Genomic DNA, 22005 nt, shown 5'->3' on the forward strand with positions numbered 1-22005 from the left:
CCACAAGAGGTGAGGCTATGGAAAAAGATTATAGTTATATTGTGATTCTAATTTATATGAAAGCCTTTACTTCCTTAACCTTTTGTGCTTTACATTTATTAAACCGTACATCACTTTATATCCTCTAGTATCTTTACTGAAAAATCTGAAGCACGCTAATATTGTAACACTACATGACATCATCCATACAGAATATTCTCTAACATTGGTCTTCGAGTACCTGGTAAGTAAAAAATGTTTTCTTTTGCATATTTTTTACAACAGGCGATTGCATATAGCATAGCTGTAAAGGAGTCCTTTCTTGTGCCAGACTGTCCCTCTACTGCCTATGAAGAGCTTTGGAAACAATCATAAGTGTGCTATGGACATTTCAGAAATGTTTAATGTTGGAATACTCCTCTAAAAGGGCATTATTATTATTTAATGTTATTGCCTTGTCCTAGAAAATGTCACAACATTATAATCATTGATGGTCCAGCGTCTTAGACCTTGGTACTCATTGAGCAGCCATTTCATACTAAGAATCATTAGCGTCCCAACAATTTGACTTTCACTAGTCAATAACTGATGATAGATCATAAAAAATATACAGCTGCACTCTGAGAGTCCTTTAAGGTATGCAGACATTGAATATAAGAATTTGGACATGCATTACTGCTAAGGAAGTAAATGTAAAAATGAAGACACTTAGCTCATAAAAAAGGCCAGTTTTATGTGAGCCCAGCAGCCAGCATCAAGGTGTATCTGTTATGCTGGGTCCCTACCTAAATGCCTCTACCCAGGCTGAAAAGCCTACAGTTTTATGGGTGAGCAGGAACCTACTGTTAGAAAATTAAAATTCACCTTAAACTGGTGTGACTGGCTGTTGGGCTCACATAAAACTGACCTTTTATATGAGATAACTGTCTCAATTTTTAAATTTATTTCCTTAGCAGGAATGCATGTTGAAATTCCTTTATTCAGTGTTTGCATATGTGCCGCTCCTGCAGCGGTCCGAACCACTCGGATCCTTGGGCGATTATTCATGGCTCGAGGATCTCCGGACCCGGGGACTAGGGGCCATACTCGAATGAAGAAAGGGGCTATTTACAGGGGAGATATAGTTCGTGACGCCTCCCGTGTTGTACTGTAATTGAGTACCGCCGCTGCCGTCAGGAGTACCCGGGTAGATGGAGTGGGGCAGCTAGATGTCGTCACCCTCCACTGGTAGGGGAAGGCCCCGGGGCTCTGGATGGAGGGGATGCAGGGTCACTCAGGTACTCAGTCAACAAGCAGACGCTGACAACCGGGTAAACCAAATCTCGGGGTATCGCTGCCGCTTGAGGGGAGCTCGTCCAGGTCCCATCCCCAATAGTGTTACCTGGTGATCCGTGATCTGCCTCCTGGCACAAAGTTTAACTTCAACATGCTGGCCCAGTAGTCTGAAACTTGCCAAGCCCCGCTCCCCACTGTGGCTAAGTGTAGGAGCCTGCTCACAGGGCTCACGCTTGGGATTTTCTGGACCGTTTGATTGGAAGGCCCTATCCCCCTCGTTGCGCTAGTTCCCCAATTCTGGAGCGGGTGGGAACAGATGATAAAGGGTCCGTTCTCCTCAGGTAAATTGTCGGGTTGCCTGAAGCTTCTCCCTGACCTAGGGTCCGTGTACCCTGTCGTGCCTTCGGTCCCGGACCGGTGACAGTGCCAGGCTGCTAAACAATAGGATAAAGAGTTGCACACCAGTCACAATCTATAGGGGAATAATGAAAAGCAGAACTGCTATGGGAATACTAGACTGATAAATACAATGGACTATCTGAAAAAAGTGAAAAACATGAAAATGGTATGTGCATAACTGCTATGAATATTAGGAATGAGAGATGTTTAGCCATTATATTGATCAATGCAAAGGAGCCCCAAAACCAAACGCCAAGGTAACCTCTATTTTTGGGGTCCCTAACCTATGTGTAACCTCACCTGCAGTTAAAAAACTTGCTCTGTATGGGAAGCAAAGGACCAAGCTATATATGTGGAATAAAACACATGGCTATGGGTGGGGAGAACCCATATCTCATTCCTATTATTCATAGCAGTTATGCACATACCATTTTCATGTTTTTCACTTTTTTCAGATAGTCCATTGTATTTTTCAATCTAGTATTCCCATAGCAATTCTGCTTTTCATTATTCCCCTATACATTGTGACTGGTGTGCAACTCTTTATCCTATTGTTTAGTTGTATATTTTTGAGTCTTGCACCTTGTTCACACCATTGGAACAGAACAATGGAAAAGATCCAGCTGGACTCCAAGGAGATGAATAAAAATGCTTCTTTATTTGTAACTTGGTTAAAAATAAATATCCATATTGCAAATGAAAACACCGGCTTGTGCACACTGATGAATGGCAGATGTATACCACAACGCATTTCGGCGGAACGCCTTCCTCAGTTGGACCTGAGGAAGGCGTTCCGCCGAAATGCGTTGTGGTATACATCTGCCATTCATCAGTGTGCACAAGCCGGTGTTTTCATTTGCAATATGGATATTTATTTTTAACCAAGTTACAAATAAAGAAGCATTTTTATTCATCTCCTTGGAGTCCAGCTGGATCTTTTCCATTGTTCTGTTCCATTACCTTCTCAGCTTGCTGCTGTAATCCGTGCCGGACTAAAGGACATCAACAGGAGGATATATTCAGGCTTGTCTCTGCAGTGGTGAGCGGTTTTTGTTCTTTTCTCTATATTTACTTGTTCACACCATTGGTGTTCCAGACATACATTCTTTAATTAGTGCCAGGCTGCTGACCATCCTCCTATACAGGATCAGGCACCTAGCCGCAATCCCATGCAACCAGGGGTCCGACTCCTCTTAGTCCAGACCACGTCTGCAACCTAGACTGCTTCTTCTGGGAGCCACCACTCCCAGCCTCCTCTGAGCTCCTCACAGCTCGAGGGTTCCTCACTAACTGACTACAGACTACACTACTCACCTCCCCTCCCTGACCCCCCAGGTGGGCGACTCTATTCCACTCAAGCCGTCCACTAGTATGCCTGGTGTGTGTGGTGCAGTGTGTATCCAGGATTTGATTTGCTGTTGGAGGCAACACTACTAGATAGGAACCCAGAACAATGAGGGACTTGGAATACTGCACGGGAGGGAAGTTTGTGCAGTACCCTGTGACGACCTGATAGTCCAGGGGCGTCACACATACCTTAGCATCTCAGAGTGTAGCTGTTTATTTCTTAGAGTATATTTTATGTTCAGTTTGCACCTGTTCACATTTGTCTGTTAGGAAGTGCCTTCAGTTTTTTCATTTAGATGATAGATCTTAGTAATATGATCTTACTTACTAACATACAAATTCACTGCTTCCCCAGCCCACTGACAGTCCTGGCGACTGTGATTGGTAGCAGTCAGACGTGCCCCCAGCCTGTGTGACAGCGACTGACTGCTTGCGATCACAGACCCTGTCTGCGTGTCACTATAGTGATATAAAAAGAAAGAAAATGGTGTAGGGTCCCCCTGTATTATGATATCCAGCATAAATACAGCGTATGGCTACAGCCTGAAGCACCCAGCCGTGTGCTTATCTTGACTGTGTATCAAAATAACAGGAACTGCATGAGGCTTTTTTAGCATTATTTAAATAAATAATTTAAAAAAACGGCATGCCGTCCCCCCCCTTTCCCAATTTTGATACCCAGCCAGGGTAAAGCCTGACAGCTGGGTGCTGGTATTCTCAGGCTGGGGAGACCCATGCTTATTGGGCCCCCCAGCTTAAAAATAGCTGCCTGCAGCCACTTAGGATTGTCACATCCATTAGGTGGGGGATGTAGCCTGTAGCTGTATGCTTGATCTGTGCTGGATATAATAATACGGGGGGCCCTACGCCAATTTATTTTTTTTTTTTATCACAATAGTGACACGCAGACAGGGTCTGTGATCGCAAGCAGTCAGACACGCTGTCACACAGGCTGGGGGTGCGTCTGACTGCAAACGGTTACAGATGCCAGGACTGTCAGTGGGCAGGGGAAGCAGTGAATATGTTTGAAGCTAATAAGTAGCCCCGGAAGAAGAATGAGTGACCCAGAAGCAGTTACAGCCGTGCCGGAGACTCATATAGCACGCTTGCTTTATTTTTACTTTTATTTTTTTTATTTCCTGAGTTGCCAGACCCCGATCATTGGCCAGAGTTCCCTGAGATCTCCGGGTCCGGCACCCGGATACTTCTGAAACCGCACGGATCCAGACTTTTACAGTTCGGGTCCACCCTTCACTATTTAACATATCCAAAGGGCATAGTAATTTGTATAATTTTACGGTATATTTTCATCTTTGTACCTCAGACTTATATAAGATCATGTGGAATGACACAGCTGGAAAGTTTCACAGCATCTTCCCTGTGGTTCAGCCCAATCCTTAACCTTTACAGTGTGAACTTTATTTTCTGCTATTGTTTATAACGTCAGCTTAAAAGCCTTTATGTAGGTGTATAGAATTATTCCATTCTGCCAGTAAGGCGAATGTTTATCTATATCTGTCAGATCTCATGATCCCAATGCTTGATTTTACTATTAACAGGATAGTGATCTAAAACAGTACTTGGACAACTGTGGCAATCTGATGTGCATGCACAATGTGAAGGTAAGAGACATGGAACAATATTACATTGTTTTCCAATTGGTGTTGTATGCCACTGTATGTCTCTACTATGGCGTGTGTTGAAGCCTTGCGTTGGAGGTGTAGTTTGAGAGCAAAAAGGCATGATCACAGTCTGCACATAGTCTAACCTTGAGGGGGTGACCTTAATTGACCAGCAGATTATTTTGTCCAAGCACATTAGTAGAAGTACATGTTAAATAAATGTGTTTTTTCTCCTACAAGGCGCTTTGAAAGACAGCATGACCTGCACAAATGCAGTTATCAGCCACATAAGCAAACAGATTAGCTGCAAATCTAAAAGTGATGATCTCTAGCTTTACTCTGTTGGCAAGGTGAAATTTGTTTTTATGAAATAAGCTACAGTATAACAGGCTGAGGATTATGCCCACACCTTCTGTCATTGATCACAAATATCATTAGTCACACTAAAGAATAATGAAATGGATTGTCATTGCTACCCTTCAGTAGTCAAAAAAAACAAACAAAAACCTTAAAATGGTTGTCAAGACCCTCAAATTCGTTTCAATTGACTTAGAATGGTATGAAATTAGAAAAAACTTGTGATGACTGTCACAAGGTGGCGCAAGACACTACTTGTATGTAGTAAATGGAGCAGTAGTCAGCCAGGCCGAGATCAGAAACCAGGAGGGTACGACAGTAAATGGGGGGGCAGACAGAGATGAGGTCAAGATACAAGCCGAATGTCAGGGTTCCAGGAGAGTAAGTAAATAATACAGGGAGCAGGCAGGGACGTGGTCAGGAGGAAGTCCAAGGTCAGAAGCCAGGATGTCACAATAGAAACAGGGGAGGACAGGCAGAGACGAGTAAACAACAGTCAGGAGTCGAGAAATCAAGATCTGAACACTGACCACCATGGGAGCCAACAGCACAACTGTAAACAGGAAGTACGACTCGCGACATCCTGATCTAACACGCTCTTTAATGAATCAGAGCAATCACCGGAACATGAAGCATCTGCGAGAGTACCACCCAGGACCAGCGTGAAACCCAGTGCTGTGAAACATCCAGCAGAGCACTCATCCTGCAAAACGCACTGTAATATAGGCAACATATACCGGCTCTACAGGAGAGCATAGCAGAACAATACAGAATGTCCTGCACATAGGAATTGCGGCAACATTTAAATTAAGGCCCTCTACACATTAGATGGCTGTTGGACGAATGAAACTTCTGTCGATTTATTGGGACAACAGCCATCATAGCTGTCTCTTCCATACACAAGAGCGTTCATTTGTCCAAGCACTTCTCGGAAATCTGACAACACACACTCTATCAGCAGCCTCTCTGAGGAAGGACTAAGCATTGAGCAGTCCAAAATCGGTCATGCCCAATCGACTTCTTTCCAGTAAGTCAGTTGGCTGGCATCCCCATAGACATTAGAATGTTAGCGAAATATAAGGCTATTTGTATGGTGGACTTTATACTCATCTTACTGATTCAACGTTGCTCTTATGTCACCTATTTCCTGACTGCCTCCATCAATGACATTTCAACAAGAATCATTCAATAACAGTGGCCTCAGTGATGTGCGTTGTTGCCAGTGTTTGGCTGCAGCATCCATATGTCCATTTTGAAACGTAATCTCTCAAGCCAGGATATAGAGTCTGGCGGGGAACCCAGGAAGCCGTGGAGCAAAGTAGGACGGGTTTGGTGAGCTTTTATTTCCATACTTCTGCATTGTTATAGGAACAGAAACATTAAAATGAAAGGCAGTGATGGAACCTGGACAGAAACCAGTGAGAACTAAAAAACCCAAATGACTATCATGGGCTCCATCTGGTTTCTGTCATTGTCTCCAGCATTATTATACCAGATAAAGTACAACCTGCCACCCAGTTACTATAAACACACTTTTTTTGGCAATATGATGTTGGCAAAACTTACAGTTAGGTCCAGAAATATTTGGACAGTGACACAATTTTCGCGAGTTGGGCTCTGCATGCCACCACATTGGATTTGAAATGAAACCTCTACAACAGAATTCAAGTGCAGATTGTAACGTTTAATTTGAAGGTTTGAACAAAAATATCTGATAGAAATTGTAGGAATTGTACACATTTCTTTACAAACACTCCACATTTTAGGAGGTCAAAAGTAATTGGACAAATAAACCAAACCCAAACAAAATATTTTTATTTTCAATATTTTGTTGCGAATCCTTTGGAGGCAATCACTGCCTTAAGTCTGGAACCCATGGACATCACCAAACGCTGGGTTTCCTCCTTCTTAATGCTTTGCCAGGCCTTTACAGCCGCAGCCTTCAGGTCTTGCTTGTTTGTGGGTCTTTCCGTCTTAAGTCTAGATTTGAGCAAGTGAAATGCATGCTCAATTGGGTTAAGATCTGGTGATTGACTTGGCCATTGCAGAATGTTCCACTTTTTTGCACTCATGAACTCCTGGGTAGCTTTGGCTGTATGCTTGGGGTCATTGTCCATCTGTACTATGAAGCGCCGTCCGATCAACTTTGCGGCATTTGGCTGAATCTGGGCTGAAAGTATATCCCTGTACACTTCAGAATTCATCCGGCTACTCTTGTCTGCTGTTATGTCATCAATAAACACAAGTGACCCAGTGCCATTGAAAGCCATGCATGCCCATGCCATCACGTTGCCTCCACCATGTTTTACAGAGGATGTGGTGTGCCTTGGATCATGTGCCATTCCCTGTCTTCTCCAAACTTTTTTCTTCCCATCATTCTGGTACAGGTTGATCTTTGTCTCATCTGTCCATAGAATACTTTTCCAGAACTGAGCCGGCTTCATGAGGGTGTTTTTCAGCAAATTTAACTCTGGCCTGTCTATTTTTGGAATTGATGAATAGTTTGCATCTATGGAGTCTTTGCACTCTATGCACTTTCATGGAGTCTTCTCTTTACTGTTGACTTAGAGACAGATACACCTACTTCACTGAGAGTGTTCTGGACTTCAGTTGATGTTGTGAACGGGTTCTTCTTCACCAAAGAAAGTATGCGGCGATCATCCACCACTGTTGTCATCCGTGGACGCCCAGGCCTTTTTGAGTTCCCAAGCTCACCAGTCAATTCCTTTTTTCTCAGAATGTACCCGACTGTTGATTTTGCTACTCCAAGCATGTCTGCTATCTCTCTGATGGATTTTTTCTTTTTTTTCAGCCTCAGGATGTTCTGTTTCACCTCAATTGAGAGTTCCTTAGACCGCATGTTGTCTGGTCACAGCAACAGCTTCCAAATGCAAAACCACACACCTGTAATCAACCCCAGACCTTTTAACTACTTCATTGATTACAGGTTAACGAGGGAGACGCCTTCAGAGTTAATTGCAGCCCTTAGAGTCCCTTGTCCAATTACTTTTGGTCTCTTGAAAAAGAGGAGGCTATGCATTACAGAGCTATGATTCCTAAACCCTTTCTCCGATTTGGATGTGAAAACTCTCATATTGCAGCTGGGAGTGTGCACTTTCAGCCCATATTATATATATAATTGTATTTCTGAACATGTTTTTGTAAACAGCTAAAATAACAAAACTTGTGTCACTGTCCATATATTTCTGGACCTAACTGTATCTAGAGCATAGTGTATTTTAAAATAAAATCATAAAAGACTAACATATGCATTAAAAAAAAGCTTTTTCGTTGGGTTTCATAAATCTGTATTGACTACAAGATAGCATCTCACTACAAAAAGCTGCATTTTTTGTCACAAAATGCATAACTTTTTTCTACAAGACCTCCAAGTGCCATGCTATTTGCTGGTGATTTTGATGAATTTTAACCTATTCATGGTGAAAATATGCAGCATAAATGGACGTGCTCTGGATGCAAAATCCTCACTGCAGGCTCTGCTGCAGATTGTTTTGTGGATGAGATTTGGTATAGTCTCATCCACTTTGCTGCTGTACTAGGTTACAGAAAACCATATCTGCCATGTGTGAACATTGAAATTGCCACAACAAAAAGGACAGGCTGTAAGGTTGTAAAAATCGAGGACGTAGCAGATGTCACTGCAATATGCAATTGATCAAATTTTCAAGCACCTAACTATAATCTGTGAAATGTGGGAGTATACAGTCATATGAAAAAGTTTGGGCTATTTCAGTTTCATATATCTAATAAATGATGGACTCAGTAATATTTCTGAATTGTAATGAGGTTTATTGTACTAACAGAAAATGTGCAATCTGCATTTAAACTAAATTTGTCAGGTGCATAAGTATGGGCACCTCTACATATAAGTGACATTAATATTTTGTAGATCCTCCTTTTGCAAAAATCACAGCCTCTAGTCGCTTCCTGTAGCTTTTAATGAGTTCCTGGATCCTGGATGAAGGTATATTTGACCATTCCTGTTTACAAAACAATTACAGTTCAGTTAAGTTTGATGGTCGCCGAGCATGGACAGCACGCTTCAAATCATCCCACAGATGTTCAATGATATTCAGGTCTGGGGACTGGGATGGCCATTCCAGAACATTGTAATTGTTCCTCTGCATGAATGCCTGAGTAGATTTGGAGCGGTGTTTTGGATCATTGTCTTGCTGAAATATCCATCCCCTGTGTAACTTCAACTTCGTCACTGATTCTTGCACATTATTGTCAAGAATCTGCTGATACTGAGTTGAATCCATGCGACCTTCAACTTTAACAAGATTCCCGGTGCCGGCATTGGCCACACAGCCCCAAAGCATGATGGAACCTCCACCAAATTGTACTGTGGGTAGCAAGTGCTTTTCTTGGAATGCCATGTTTTTTTGCCTCCATGCATAACGCCTTTTTGTATAACCAAACAACTCAATCTTTGTTTCATCAATCCACAGGACCTTCTTCCAAAATGTAACTGGCTTGTCCAAATGTGCTTTTGCATACCTCAGGCGACTCTGTTTGTGGCATACAGCTTCTCCTTGTGCAAAGTGCGCTGTATTGTTGACCGATGCACATTGACACCATCTGCAGCAAGATGAAGCTGCAGGTCTTTGGAGGTGGTCTGTGGATTGTCCTTGACTGTTCTCACCATTCTTCTTCTCTGCCTTTCCGATATTTTTCTTGGCCTGCCACTTCTGGGCTTAACAAGAACTGTACCTGTGTTCTTCCATTTCCTTACTATGTTCCTCACAGTGGAAACTGACAGTTTAAATCTCTGAGACAACTTTTTGTCTCCTTCCCCTGAACAACTATGTTGAATAATCTTTGTTTTCAGATCATTTGAGAGTTGTTTTGAGGAGCCCATGATGCCACTCTTCATAGGAGATTCAAATAGGAGAACAACTTGCAAGTGGCCACCTTAAATACCTTTTCTCATGATTGGATACACCTGCCTATAAAGTTCAAAGCTCAATGAGGTTACAAAACCAATTTAGTGCTTCAGTAAGTCAGTAAAAAGTAGTTAGGAGTGTTCAAAACAAGAAATTGATAAGGGTGCCCAAACTTATGCACCTGTCAAATTTAGTTTAAATGCAGATTGCACACTTTCTGTTAGTACAATAAACCTCATTTCAATTCAGAAATATTACTGAGTCCATCATTTATTAGATATATGAAACTGAAATAGCTGTTGCAAAAACTCAAATTGTTATTAAAGAAAAAAGGTTAACATTAATAGGGGTGCCCAAACTTTTTCATATGACTGTATAAGAGCCAGGTTGAAGGTCAAAAAACACATGAAACCTCAAAAATCAGATAAGGACTGTGGAATGAATGTGCGATAGTTCCGGTGCTCCAATGTGCCGATTCTCGCCACTGAGGGACTCTTGGTTTATCACTGCTGGAGATCACTACGCACATAGGACAAAATGTCAGCATTATTCATTGTTGCATGTCCCAGTGGTAGGGAGAACATCAACAAACTGAAATGACAGCAAGAGGTACAGAGAGGCAAACTTCTGCATGGACGGATCATCAGATTAGAAAAATGATGCTCAGCCATCCATTATGGAGTGCTAGTGACTTAGGACATAACATTCCAAACCTAAGGAGTCAAACAGTCTAAACACAGGCCATCAAAAGTCATTTGCACAATGAGCCAGATGTCCATCATAGGCATCATGGTACAAAGCAAGGCAGCAATACCGTGTTTTTCCAAAAATAAGACACTGTCATATTTTTTTTGCCCCCCAAAAAAGCGCTAGGGCTTATTTTTGGAGGAGGTCTTATTCTTGGAGAAACATGGTTGGGGGTAAGTTTACCCCCCAAAAAAGCAGACCCCCCCCACTTCCCAGGAGACTCATACTCACCAGACCAGGACGTCTGCGTGGTTCCCAGGTCCTCCTGTGATCTCCGGTCGGTGCTGCACGCCGTCCTACCCTGCTGCTAGCTGACACGCTGACACACACAGAAGATCCCAGACACACACAGCAGATCACACACAGACACACACACACACACACAGCAGATCACAGATATACACAGCAGATCACACACAGCAGATCGCAGGCACGCACAGCCATCACAGATACACACATCCGATCACAGGCACACACAGCCGATCACAGATACACACATCCGATCACAGGCACACACAGCCGATCACAGATACACACATCAGAACGCAGACACACACAGCCGATCGCAGACACACACACACAGCCGATTGCAGACACACACACACACACACACACCACATCACATCACATCCAGCACTTACGGCAGCAGAGAATGAGAGCAAGTCACATGTCCGGCCGCAGGTCCTGTTCGTCGCGCTGCACCGCACTGCCTCTCAGGATTCTCCCGGCGAGAAGAGATCGGTGTCACTGGATGAGGTGAGTGTGTATGCGATCCGATGTGTGTGCGATCCGATGTTTGTGTGTGTGTGTGTGTGTGTGTGTGATTTGTTGTTTGCGTGTGAGCCGATGTTTGTGTATGCGATCTGACTGTGTGTGCGATCTGATGTTTGTGGCTGAGATCTGGTGTGTGTGTGAGATCTGATTGGGTGTGTGTGTGTGTGTGTGTGTATGTGTGTGTGTGTGTGTGTGTGTGAGCTGATGTGTGCGGGTGTGTGATCACTGCAGGACCTGCCGCTCAGTGTCGGGTGAGTGTAATTGCCGGCTGCCGCTGTGTATAATGAAGTGTCCTGCAGTATCTGTATTTTTTTTTTAGCTGCCTGGACACTTCATTAATGATCCGGGACTAGGGCTTATTTTCGGGGGAGGGCTTATATTTAAGCCTTTCTCCGAAAATGCTGAAAATCCCTGCTAGGGCTTATTTTTGGGGGAGGTCTTCTTTTTGGAAAAACACGGTACAAGCTGAAATAGAGGTATATCGTCTTTAACTATGAGTCCTGCTTGTCTTTGGCACACTGATTGCCAGAGGTTGGCCTGGAGACGATGTGGGCAACGCCATGAAGAAGTCTTCACAAGAGAATTTCTCACTGGTCTTATGGAGTGCGATGATGTTCAGTAGCCGAAACATTACTCAAGTAACAATTAATAAACTTATTGATAACATGTCACTGTGTGTAAGTGTGTGTATTTCAGTGTCGCTCATACTCGATACTGAATAAATTGAGATATTTTGAAAATGTTATTTTGAAATATCATTAACATGTCTATCGATCCTGTAATTTCTATTATTCTATGATTTAGCGTAACAATTTTAATGTCGTGTATATTTAAGTATCTGCATTTTTCAGTTGCATTTACTGTTTTTTATTACAAATCGTGATGCCGCTGACCCCAAAAAACGCTTAAAAATGTCATTGTCAAAAGAACATAAGATCTGTCGACAATGTTTTTGTGGCATTTTTACTAAAATGTTTGTGAAGGCGCCCTTAGGATACCATTATATGTTGCTTCCAAGCTGTGATAACTGCATGTGAATTACCGCTGATTGCTTTGCTTTACACACATCTATATTTACATCCCTCTACACCAATGATGATTATTGTGCTTCATGCAATGTGACAACTTCCCTACATACAAGATAACAGCGCCATCTGCTGGTGTTTAACGAATAATCTAGAGCAGTAAACAACTACCGTAATTGTGCCTAATATTTCCTTATTTGCAAAGATCACAAAAACCATTACATATCTATTATATGTGTTCAGATAGTATGGTAGGCTGTATTCCGAGCAGATATAATAGTCCTCCTCGTTTATTGTCCCATGCATCTGTCAAAGCCACAGTTTTTGCTACTTTTTTAAGGCAAGCTCTGTACATTGCATACCATCCCTTGTGTAGTTACCAGTATCATGGACCATAATAAGTACTATATGTGTACATATTTGCATCAGATATTATTTATTAACTGTTTAGAGGTGCACATCATATATTTTGGTATTATGTGGCACTTACCAACGTCTTCTCTGTCCCCCTAGATATTCATGTTTCAGCTATTTCGAGGCCTATCTTACTGTCATCGTAGAAAAATCCTGCATAGAGACCTGAAGCCACAGAATCTATTGATCAATGAAAAGGGAGAGCTGAAGCTGGCAGACTTTGGTGCGTAAATTCTACTAATGTTTATGATACCTGTTGTAAAAGGAGAACCCCGAAAAAGGGAGGGTTCCGAATGTTAAAGGGGCACTTCCAATATTATTTCTCACTGTCACCTTTGACTAATAAGGAATTAGTATTGAATCAATAAATAATGCCTTAATGTTTCCTGTTACTTTTACTATTACCTGCTACATATGTAAGGACGGCAATTAACTGAGAGGAAGTAGTGTACTAATAAAGAATATTTATTGTAGACACCAAATGTCTACAGTTTATTATTCTACTAACTTAAACACTAATAAGAAATACCATACTGGAACACAATAGCCTACACTAAACCCACAATTACCTAATATTTCCCACGCACATTACCTAAAACACACACAATATAGCCAACCCCAACAAACACTATCTGTTCCTAAATAGAGATAAAGGGGTTAATAGCAGTGCATGAACAAGAGTTAAGGATAATGCAGAGGAAGGTTAGGGTTTGGTCAAGGGGGGGGGTTAATGAAGGGGTACCAGTATGTGTATCATGATGCCGGTAATGAAAAAGAAAGAGCATATGAGCTCTTGGACTTTTAACCCCTTCCTGACATTAGACATACCCCGTACGTTCTGAACTTCAGGGACTTCCCAACCAAGGACATAGTCCAGTGTTTCCCAAGGCATTTCTCGATCAAGGGCTATTGAGCCTCAGGATGAGCTCCATAGACTTTGAGCAGCAGCCGATCTTGGCACACGCTACACCTCTCCATTACTAACACCACAGCTTGATGCCAGTTGAAACTACACAGCTGACATCAACCCCAATTACCATTACCCCGATTGCCAATGCACCAGGACAATCAGGAAGAGCCGAGGTGAAGCGCCAGAATTTGCACATCTTATGTGATGCGCCATTTCTGGGGTGGTTGATGGCTGTTATTCTTAGGCTGAAAAAGACCAAATAACTATGGACCTTCCCAGCCTGATAATATCCGCTCGCAGCTGTCTGCTTTACCTTTGCTGGTTATCAAAAATAGGAGGAACCCCATGTCATTTTTTTTATTACAAAGGTACACAGCTACCACTAAGCCATATATTTAGTAATCGGAGGTGTATTTGATACCTCCATTATTAATCTGTAAGTGAAAAGAAATAAACTCAAAAACAGAAAAAATGCTGGGTATCATAATATGGGGGGACTCTACACTAATTTTTTTATTTATTTATTTTTACAGCAATAGAGATGCACACACACAAATATGGTCTCTGATTTAAAGCAGTCAAACAGGCTGTCACACAGGGAGGGGGCGCGTCTGACTGCAACCAATCAAACGCGAGGACTGCTGGTGGGTGGGGGAACAGTGTATATGTGTGAGGTTATTGAGTGGCCCCAGAAGTAGAATGGATAATAATCCTAAACACATCCATAATAGACTACTTTAAAAGGAACAAGCTGAAGTTTTTACAATGAGCCTCACTGTCCCTTGATCTGATCATCATTGAAAATCTGTGGCTAGACCTGAAAAGAGCAGTGCATGCAAACGATCCAGGAATCTCACAGAATGGAAGAAAATCCCTCAAACAAGAATTGAAAGACTCTTGGCTGGCTACATAAAGCATTTACAAGATGTGATACATAACAAAGGGGGTGCTACTAGGTACTAAGCATACAGGGTGCCTAAACCTTTGCATTGGCCCATTTTCCTTCTTTGTTAATTCTAAAATGTAAAAGATGAAAATATTTTTTTTTTGCCTGAAATACAATGGAAATGGTCATTTTTAATTTTATGTCTTTTAAAGATAAGGTCATCGTCAACTTGCTTAACTGCGCACAATAACAGTAATTTTGACCAGTGGTGCCCACACTTTTACATGCCACTGTAATATATATCTATCTATATATATATATATATATATATATATATATATATATATATATATATACGGTATATATATTGATTGCTTCATTATTTCTGACTACTGATAAAAATGTATATAGATACAATGTAAAAGATTATTTTAAAAAACATATTGCATATGGATGCTAGGCAAAAAAAAATAAATTGCACACTCGCATGACATACAGAGTGACATAGAGTGAGGAGAATAAGTATTTGAGACGCTGGCTATTTTGCAAATTTTCACCCCTACAAAAAATGGAGAGGTCTATAATTTTGATCATAGGTACTCTTCAACTGTAAAAAAAATCCAGAAAATTACATTGTATGATTTTTTAATTAATTTGCATTTTATTGCATGAAATAAGTATTTGATACAATAAAAAAAACAAAACTTAATATTTGGTATATGCTATAGTGATATTTGTAAGTATAAGCAATTGTGAAATTAGGAAATAAAGTGCTGTATTGAGGACCTGAGAGATTTGTTTTTGATCCCTAACCCACCTTCCCTCTAATTTGGGGGAGTTACAATTGCACTCTTGTTACCCTGTCGTGCCATTAAGTCCAAAAATGTGTGTTTTTAATTATATGAAATAAAGTTTATTTTTATGGAAGTATGGCATCATTTGTATATTCTTGGTTCAAGGATATAAGTGGTTATATGTTCTGGGCTGATTCCTGACCTTTCTCACAATCATCCTTACAACATGGAGTCCCAGACTGAGTAAGAATGACAGTCATCTTGTGTTTCTTCCATTTTCTAATAATTGCACCAACAGTTGTTGCCTTCTAACCAAGCTGCTTGCCTAGTGTCCTGTAGCTCATCACAGCCTTGTGCAGGTCTACAATTTTGTACCTGGTGTCCTTAGACAGCTCTTTGGTCTTGGCTATGATGGAGAGGTTAGAGTGTAATTGATTGTGTGGACAGGTGTCTACATTGTACATTCAAACAGGTGCAATTAATACAAGTAATGAGTGCAGAGTAGGAGGGCGTAAGAAAAAATAACAGGTCTGTGAAATCCAGAATTCCTGCTGGATGGTAGGTGATCAAATACTTATTTCTTGCAATAAAATGCAAATTAATTATTTAAAAATCATTCAATGTGATTTTCTGGATTTTTTTTTATTCTGTCACAATTCAGGTGTACCTACGATAAAAATTACAGACTTCTCCATTTTTTGCAGATGGGAAAACTTGCAAAACCATCAGTGTATCAAATACTTATTTTTCCCACTGTACGTAGGACATGTACATGACACTCGTCCCACTTCTCTGGATGAGTATCAGAGAGATTATTTATATGCAGATGTTAGCCAACACTTCGAGCACATATACGTACATTAGCTTCAACAGCTTTTTTCTGTTCATCCATAGCATGTCAAAATCTGACGTATTGCAAAGGGTTAAGGAATCATATTGCAAAGTATATAGCTACTACATGTCATTAGGATGAACAGAAAATCTAGGTGTTTGCCCTACCTTATCCTTCATTCTTCTAGCTAATACAGTATGACAAATGAGAAAATATAATGAACATTTTCATACATTTGTGTTTTAAGGTCTTGCCAGAGCCAAATCTGTACCAACTAAAACTTACTCCAATGAAGTGGTGACACTATGGTACCGACCACCAGATGTTCTGCTGGGATCTACAGAATATAGTACACCTATAGATATGTGGTAAGTGAAAGATGATTTGGGCATACATAGGCAATATCAGGGCCAATTCTAGCTTTCCTACTGCCTGAAAATAAAATTAATATTGCACCCCACCTAGGTTTTTGTAATAATAAACATTTTTAAACACTAACAAAAAATTATCCTCTTGCAACTTAAATTGAACATTTAGCATTCAACTTCTTCCCGGATTCCTGCATGGCGGAAGTAGTACACTCTTGATGAACTACAGTTCATCTGTACTTGCGGCATGGTGGCGCTGTTGTCTAAAACTGTTCCAGTTTCTGATGCTACTATATGAGGCAGTGTTACCTCTTCAGATTCGGAGGCACTCTAAGGCCTGCGACACACATCCGTACCGCTGGTACGTGTTTGCCATTTTTTGCACGTACCGGCGGCACTGAGACACGTTCAGCAATGCTACCCTATTGTAGCAGGCACACACACGTAAAACCACACGGAACGTGTGTCCATATGCGTTTGTACGTGTGTGCGTTTTTCTACACGCTGACATGTCAGTGTTTTCTCCGGCAGCACGGGTGTCACACGGCCCGCACCCGTACCACACGGGTGTAGTGTGGATGCGGTCCCGTGTGACACGCGCCGGAGAAAACACACGTGTCAGAGAAAAAAAAAAAAACCTTAACTCACCTTCTCCAGCCCTCCTGTCTCTGCCGCTGCTGCCACTTGCTGCCGACCGCCGCTCATTACTCTCATTTAATATTCACTTCACTGCGGCCGGCAGCAGCGGGGAGACGGCAGGGCTGGAGACCGAAGATCAGCACCACGGACAGCAGCGCGGACCACGTGAGTATGTAAATAACCTGTTCTCCGTAAGTTATCATGGATAGCATGCGGAGAACACACGTGGCCCGCACGTACCAGAGACACGTACTTACCTGCACGCAACACGCAGGGAAAATACGTGTCTCTCGGCACGTGCGTGATTTTCACGTGAGTGTGTCGGAGGCCTAAAGCAGGTTGAATCCCTGGCTTCTGCCAACTTCAGTGCAGCACTTACAAAACATAAATTTCCAAGGATCGGTAAACTTTAAAACTAAAAGTTCCTTCATTTTTGAGAGTGGAGAGGATATTTAATAAGAGGTAAATTAGTAAGTTGTTTTTTTTTTTTTTTTTTACAATAAATAAAATTTGTGCCTTGTGCTATGTTTTCCTCCACTTTCAGCCTCTTTTTACACATGCATTTTACTTTCAAATCAAGTTTAGGTAATTAAAATGTTGCAAATATTGGAAACATTGTTGAAAAAATACAGCTACTGAAGTCCATTGAGTATATTGAATGTGTAAATGAAAGATCTGCAATGTTTCTAAAAAAATATTTTATATTTTGTATAGGGGAGTTGGCTGTATTTTATATGAAATGTCCACAGGACGACCTATGTTTCCTGGTTCTACCGTTAAGGAAGAATTGCATTTAATCTTTAGGTTTCTTGGTGAGTATGCAGTATTTTCATCTACAGGATGAAGATTGAGACAATTTTCTCATTTTAAAAGTTATGTAGGCAGGAACAAAACTAGACTTACACCTGGATTTTTCAGTGCCAGCCTTATTCTCCATTGATAGAAATGGGAATCAAAGAGAACCTGTCAGCAGAATTTACCACTACGTATAAAGTAAAGCCATGACCATAACGGCGCTGTGATGCTGATTAAACTGATACCTGCGGTGAAGGAATTCCATCTGTAGTTCTCTGACGTCTTCTCATCTCATGACGTCTTCTGTGCATCAGGGTCTTGGAGGTAGGGTCATCTTCTGCTTCTCACCTCCCTTTGCCTGCCTCCTCTGTTTCTTTTACAGATCACTGATTATTCAGTGACCTGCCTCCTTTTTGAAATTCATCATTGGGATGGGCAGCTTGTGTAGTTTGATTCCATGGACAGTCTTCAATAAAATGACACTGTGGGCAGTGCACACACAGATTGAGATAATGAAGAAGTCATTGAGCTGAAATCTTGATTTGCATATGCTTCACCTCTGGTGCTATTTTATTGAAGACCTACAGACTGGCCGTACAATCACACTGCCCAGACGCCAGCCACCTCAATAATGGCAGCAGCGCAAAATTTCAAAAAGTAGGGAGGGTTTAAAGAAAGACAGGAGTCAGATAGAGTGGTCAGAGAAGTAGAAGAAAACCCTACCGCCAAGTCCCGCCCCGATGCAAACCGATGCACAGCAAATGTCATTAGATAAAAACTTTACAGGAAGATTATTCAACAACTACAGATCGGATTCCTTCACTGCAGGTATCATTTTAATCAGTATCTCAGCGCCATTATGGCCATGGCTTTACTTTATAGGGCTAAATCCTGCTGACAGGTTGTTATGAATCGGCGGCGCCATTGCCGCAAGCAGCCTGGTGTGGTTCCTGTTACAACTAGGCACCAGCCTCTGTTTTTGGCCGTGCCTCGGGTCATCCAGCTGGCTGCTCATTCCTCCATGCCTAAGTGTGGAGAGGCAGCTAGTGCACATGCGTGTGCCGATTTACCCCAGCCAGAGCGTATTTCCAGTGTTTTGCCTAGTGAGCATGCTCAGCCTGTTAGTTCCATTTGTGAGGCTAAGTACTCAGTTCAGGTTACTGAGCATGTGTCGCGGGCGGAGGAGGGGACGCTGCGCTCACCCACTGCTCGGGTCCGGCTGCTGCTGCTGGTGCTCGGTGGCTCGAGCGATGGGTCGGATCCCGGGGACTTGAGCGGCGTTCCTCGCCCGTGAGTGAAAGGGGGATAGTTTGGTTTAGAGATATTGTCCGTGACGCCACCCACAGTTGTGGTGAGGTTGTGACACCACCGCTGCTCTGGACGGGGATCCCAGGAGCGATGACAGGTAGCAGCTTGGATGTTGGTTCTCCCCTCCGTGGGTAGGGGGGTTGGTTGTCCCGGGGCCCCGGTGAGGGTTAGGGATGGCAGGCGGGTTATGGGGCCTGGTGAGGTGCAGGGTTGCGGAGGCAGCGCTGTGCCGCACGGCACGGTGGTACTCACTCAGCCAATGATCAATGCAAAGTCTCCGGTAAAACAAACGGCTGGATGGACGGGTCCCACAGGCGGCTGCGGTGTTTTCCCCCTGACCCAGTTTAGTAGTGTAAGTCCTTTCCTGCCCCTTCGTGTACACTCCTCCTGCGCTCCGGTTTCCAGCTGGCTCCCCGGTTCGGTACCGGACAGGCCACTACCCTGTCCCGGCTACCTACGGTTCCACCAAGACTGTCTTCCCGGCTCCTGCAGATGGCCACTACCGTCTGCCTCACTGGCTACACGAGGGACCTAAGCTCCAACCTAGGCCCCAGTCTGCGTCTGCCTCTCTGCAGACCTCCTCTCTCTTCCTCTGCCTGGACTTGTCTGAGCTGGTTTTTGCCTCAGGCCAGCTAGACTCCTCGGTGGCCGTGCCTATCTGCTTGACTCCGCCCACCTGGTGTGTCTGTCTGAACCCGAGGGAAGAAATCAGGTCTCACTGGGGGTGACTGCTGTGAACTGCTGGGGGTGGGGGTGTGTGTGTATTGTTACCTGTGGCCCCTGGCTTGTCCAGGGCGCCACACATGCTTACAGACTTAGTGCAGTATCTGATGAAGTGGCCACTCCGGACTGGCTCATGGAAGGCCGCCCCTATGATTTGGCACCCCATCATTGGTCTTCTGACGATGACTGATAGGGTGTTTGGGGCGGTGCTGCGGTTGTGTCATCAGTAACGTGGCAGTTCCGGATAGGCCGCTGGTGACGTCACTGATGATGTGGCACTCCCCCATTGGTTCCTGTGGGTGCCACCATGGATTGTCACTGTGTTTGGGGCAGACCTTAGTTGTTAAAAGGTCCTGGAGTGCACACCTCGGTGCGCAGTTTTCACACATATGCTCTATGGGATGATATCAGAGCAGTGCAGCCACATTGCAGCTAGTGCCATTATTACTGGAAGCGGGTAGGCAAGGTTAGGCATCCATTGCCTGTCACATCAAGATTTGCGGGGAGGCACAGCCAGGGCCAGTTACCCCGCTCCAGTCCTATCACTCCAGTTATACTGTGACAGCTCTGTGACACTAACTGGGCTGCTACTGTCTCGGTGTGCCCCCTACGCACACGAACAGTGTACCCCAGGACTCCTGTGGTATTAATAGGAGAGGTCCTGATTAAGGTGTGTGGACCCTGTGGCGTGAACAGGGTTCACAATAGTCCTGGTCCAAGTGACTTTTAACCCTCTGAACTTCCCCTGATGAACCCCTAAGCAAACATATAGGGGGCTAAACGCGTCGGGATACTTCACTGGATGGTCCCAGCAGATAAGTCATCATGCTGGGATTTGTTATTTCTATCTAGGCTCAGCTTGGTGTGTACAAATTACCTTGCTTTTTGTACGGCTGTGCAGGCTTTATGGTCTCTTCAGCTGGATTATGGTTGCTATATTTATGGCAATCTTAGTGAACTGATAATTGCTGACCTGTGACATTTGGCACTAATTAACCTCTTTTTGGTGGTGGGTGTTCCTCTGGCAACTGTCGGGTTGCAGGGAGAGAATAGGGCGAGACGACGAGGAGCGGGGGGTAGGGGGGTACCCGAAACTTTATGGTGCACCTCCGCTGGTAGGTAGGCGATAGGGAAGGATAATAAACCCCCCTTATAATAAGTAGTACAACTACCCTAACACAACAACTACTACAGTTGATTTATTTAGTCTAAATAAGTTACCATCACTCATCCCACTAATCGTCTCTACCATCTTCTACACTGACCTCACGTGACTGGTCTGTATTGAGTGGACATTGAGAAGCAACATAGCTTTTTATAATTACGATTTTAAAATTGAATATTAATAAAATCTCTTTTAGAAGTTTTTCTTCTTTGGTTTTTTGACTTTTTACTAGGGTCAGGTTTATATTATTTCGGAGACACCTAGCTCTGTATTATCCGCCTGACCTTCAGGTTACCAGCAGCAGTTTACCATCACTGCACGATTGACCCCAACTGGCGACTGGGATATTTTCTACCTTCATCCTAATCCGCCAGTCCCTCCGTAACACAGGTTCTGTTTAACTGAGTACCAGAACAGCTTTTACTTCTACATTAATGATTAGGACTGAAACCATCCATTTTTATTTTTATTCATACGGTCATAAGGGTCCAGCAGCTGAAAGCAAACCTTTTTGTTGTCTATGGTGAATTTTTTGAAGTGCAGAGCTTTAGTTAAAGGGCTTCTTAGGGGTGCTTCACACATAGCGAGATCGCTACCGAAATCGCTGCTACGGCACGGTTTTGGTGACGCAACAGTGACCTCATTAGCGATCTCGCTGTGTGTGACACTGAGCAGCGATCTGGCCCCTGCTGCGAGATCGCTGCTCGTTACACACAGCCCTGGTTCGTTTTCTTCAAAG

The 22005-nt window shown here is 43.0% G+C and overlaps 1 protein-coding gene across 4 annotated transcripts in view; it reads left to right on the forward strand.

Moving 5' to 3' along the window:
- Positions 1–22005, forward strand: part of CDK18 (cyclin dependent kinase 18) — a 283704-nt gene that overhangs the window by 246353 nt on the left and 15346 nt on the right. For all 4 annotated transcript variants that reach the window (XM_075335690.1, XM_075335687.1, XM_075335688.1 and 1 more), the window contains 5 exons: positions 129–223; positions 4560–4622; positions 12946–13069; positions 16516–16636; positions 17990–18087. In XM_075335690.1, coding sequence (XP_075191805.1) covers positions 129–223; positions 4560–4622; positions 12946–13069; positions 16516–16636; positions 17990–18087 — 501 coding nt within the window. The remainder of the gene's footprint in view (positions 1–128; positions 224–4559; positions 4623–12945; positions 13070–16515; positions 16637–17989; positions 18088–22005) is intronic.

Source organism: Anomaloglossus baeobatrachus, chromosome 2 (genome assembly GCF_048569485.1).
Source record: "Anomaloglossus baeobatrachus isolate aAnoBae1 chromosome 2, aAnoBae1.hap1, whole genome shotgun sequence".
Classification (NCBI taxonomy): domain Eukaryota; kingdom Metazoa; phylum Chordata; class Amphibia; order Anura; family Aromobatidae; genus Anomaloglossus; species Anomaloglossus baeobatrachus.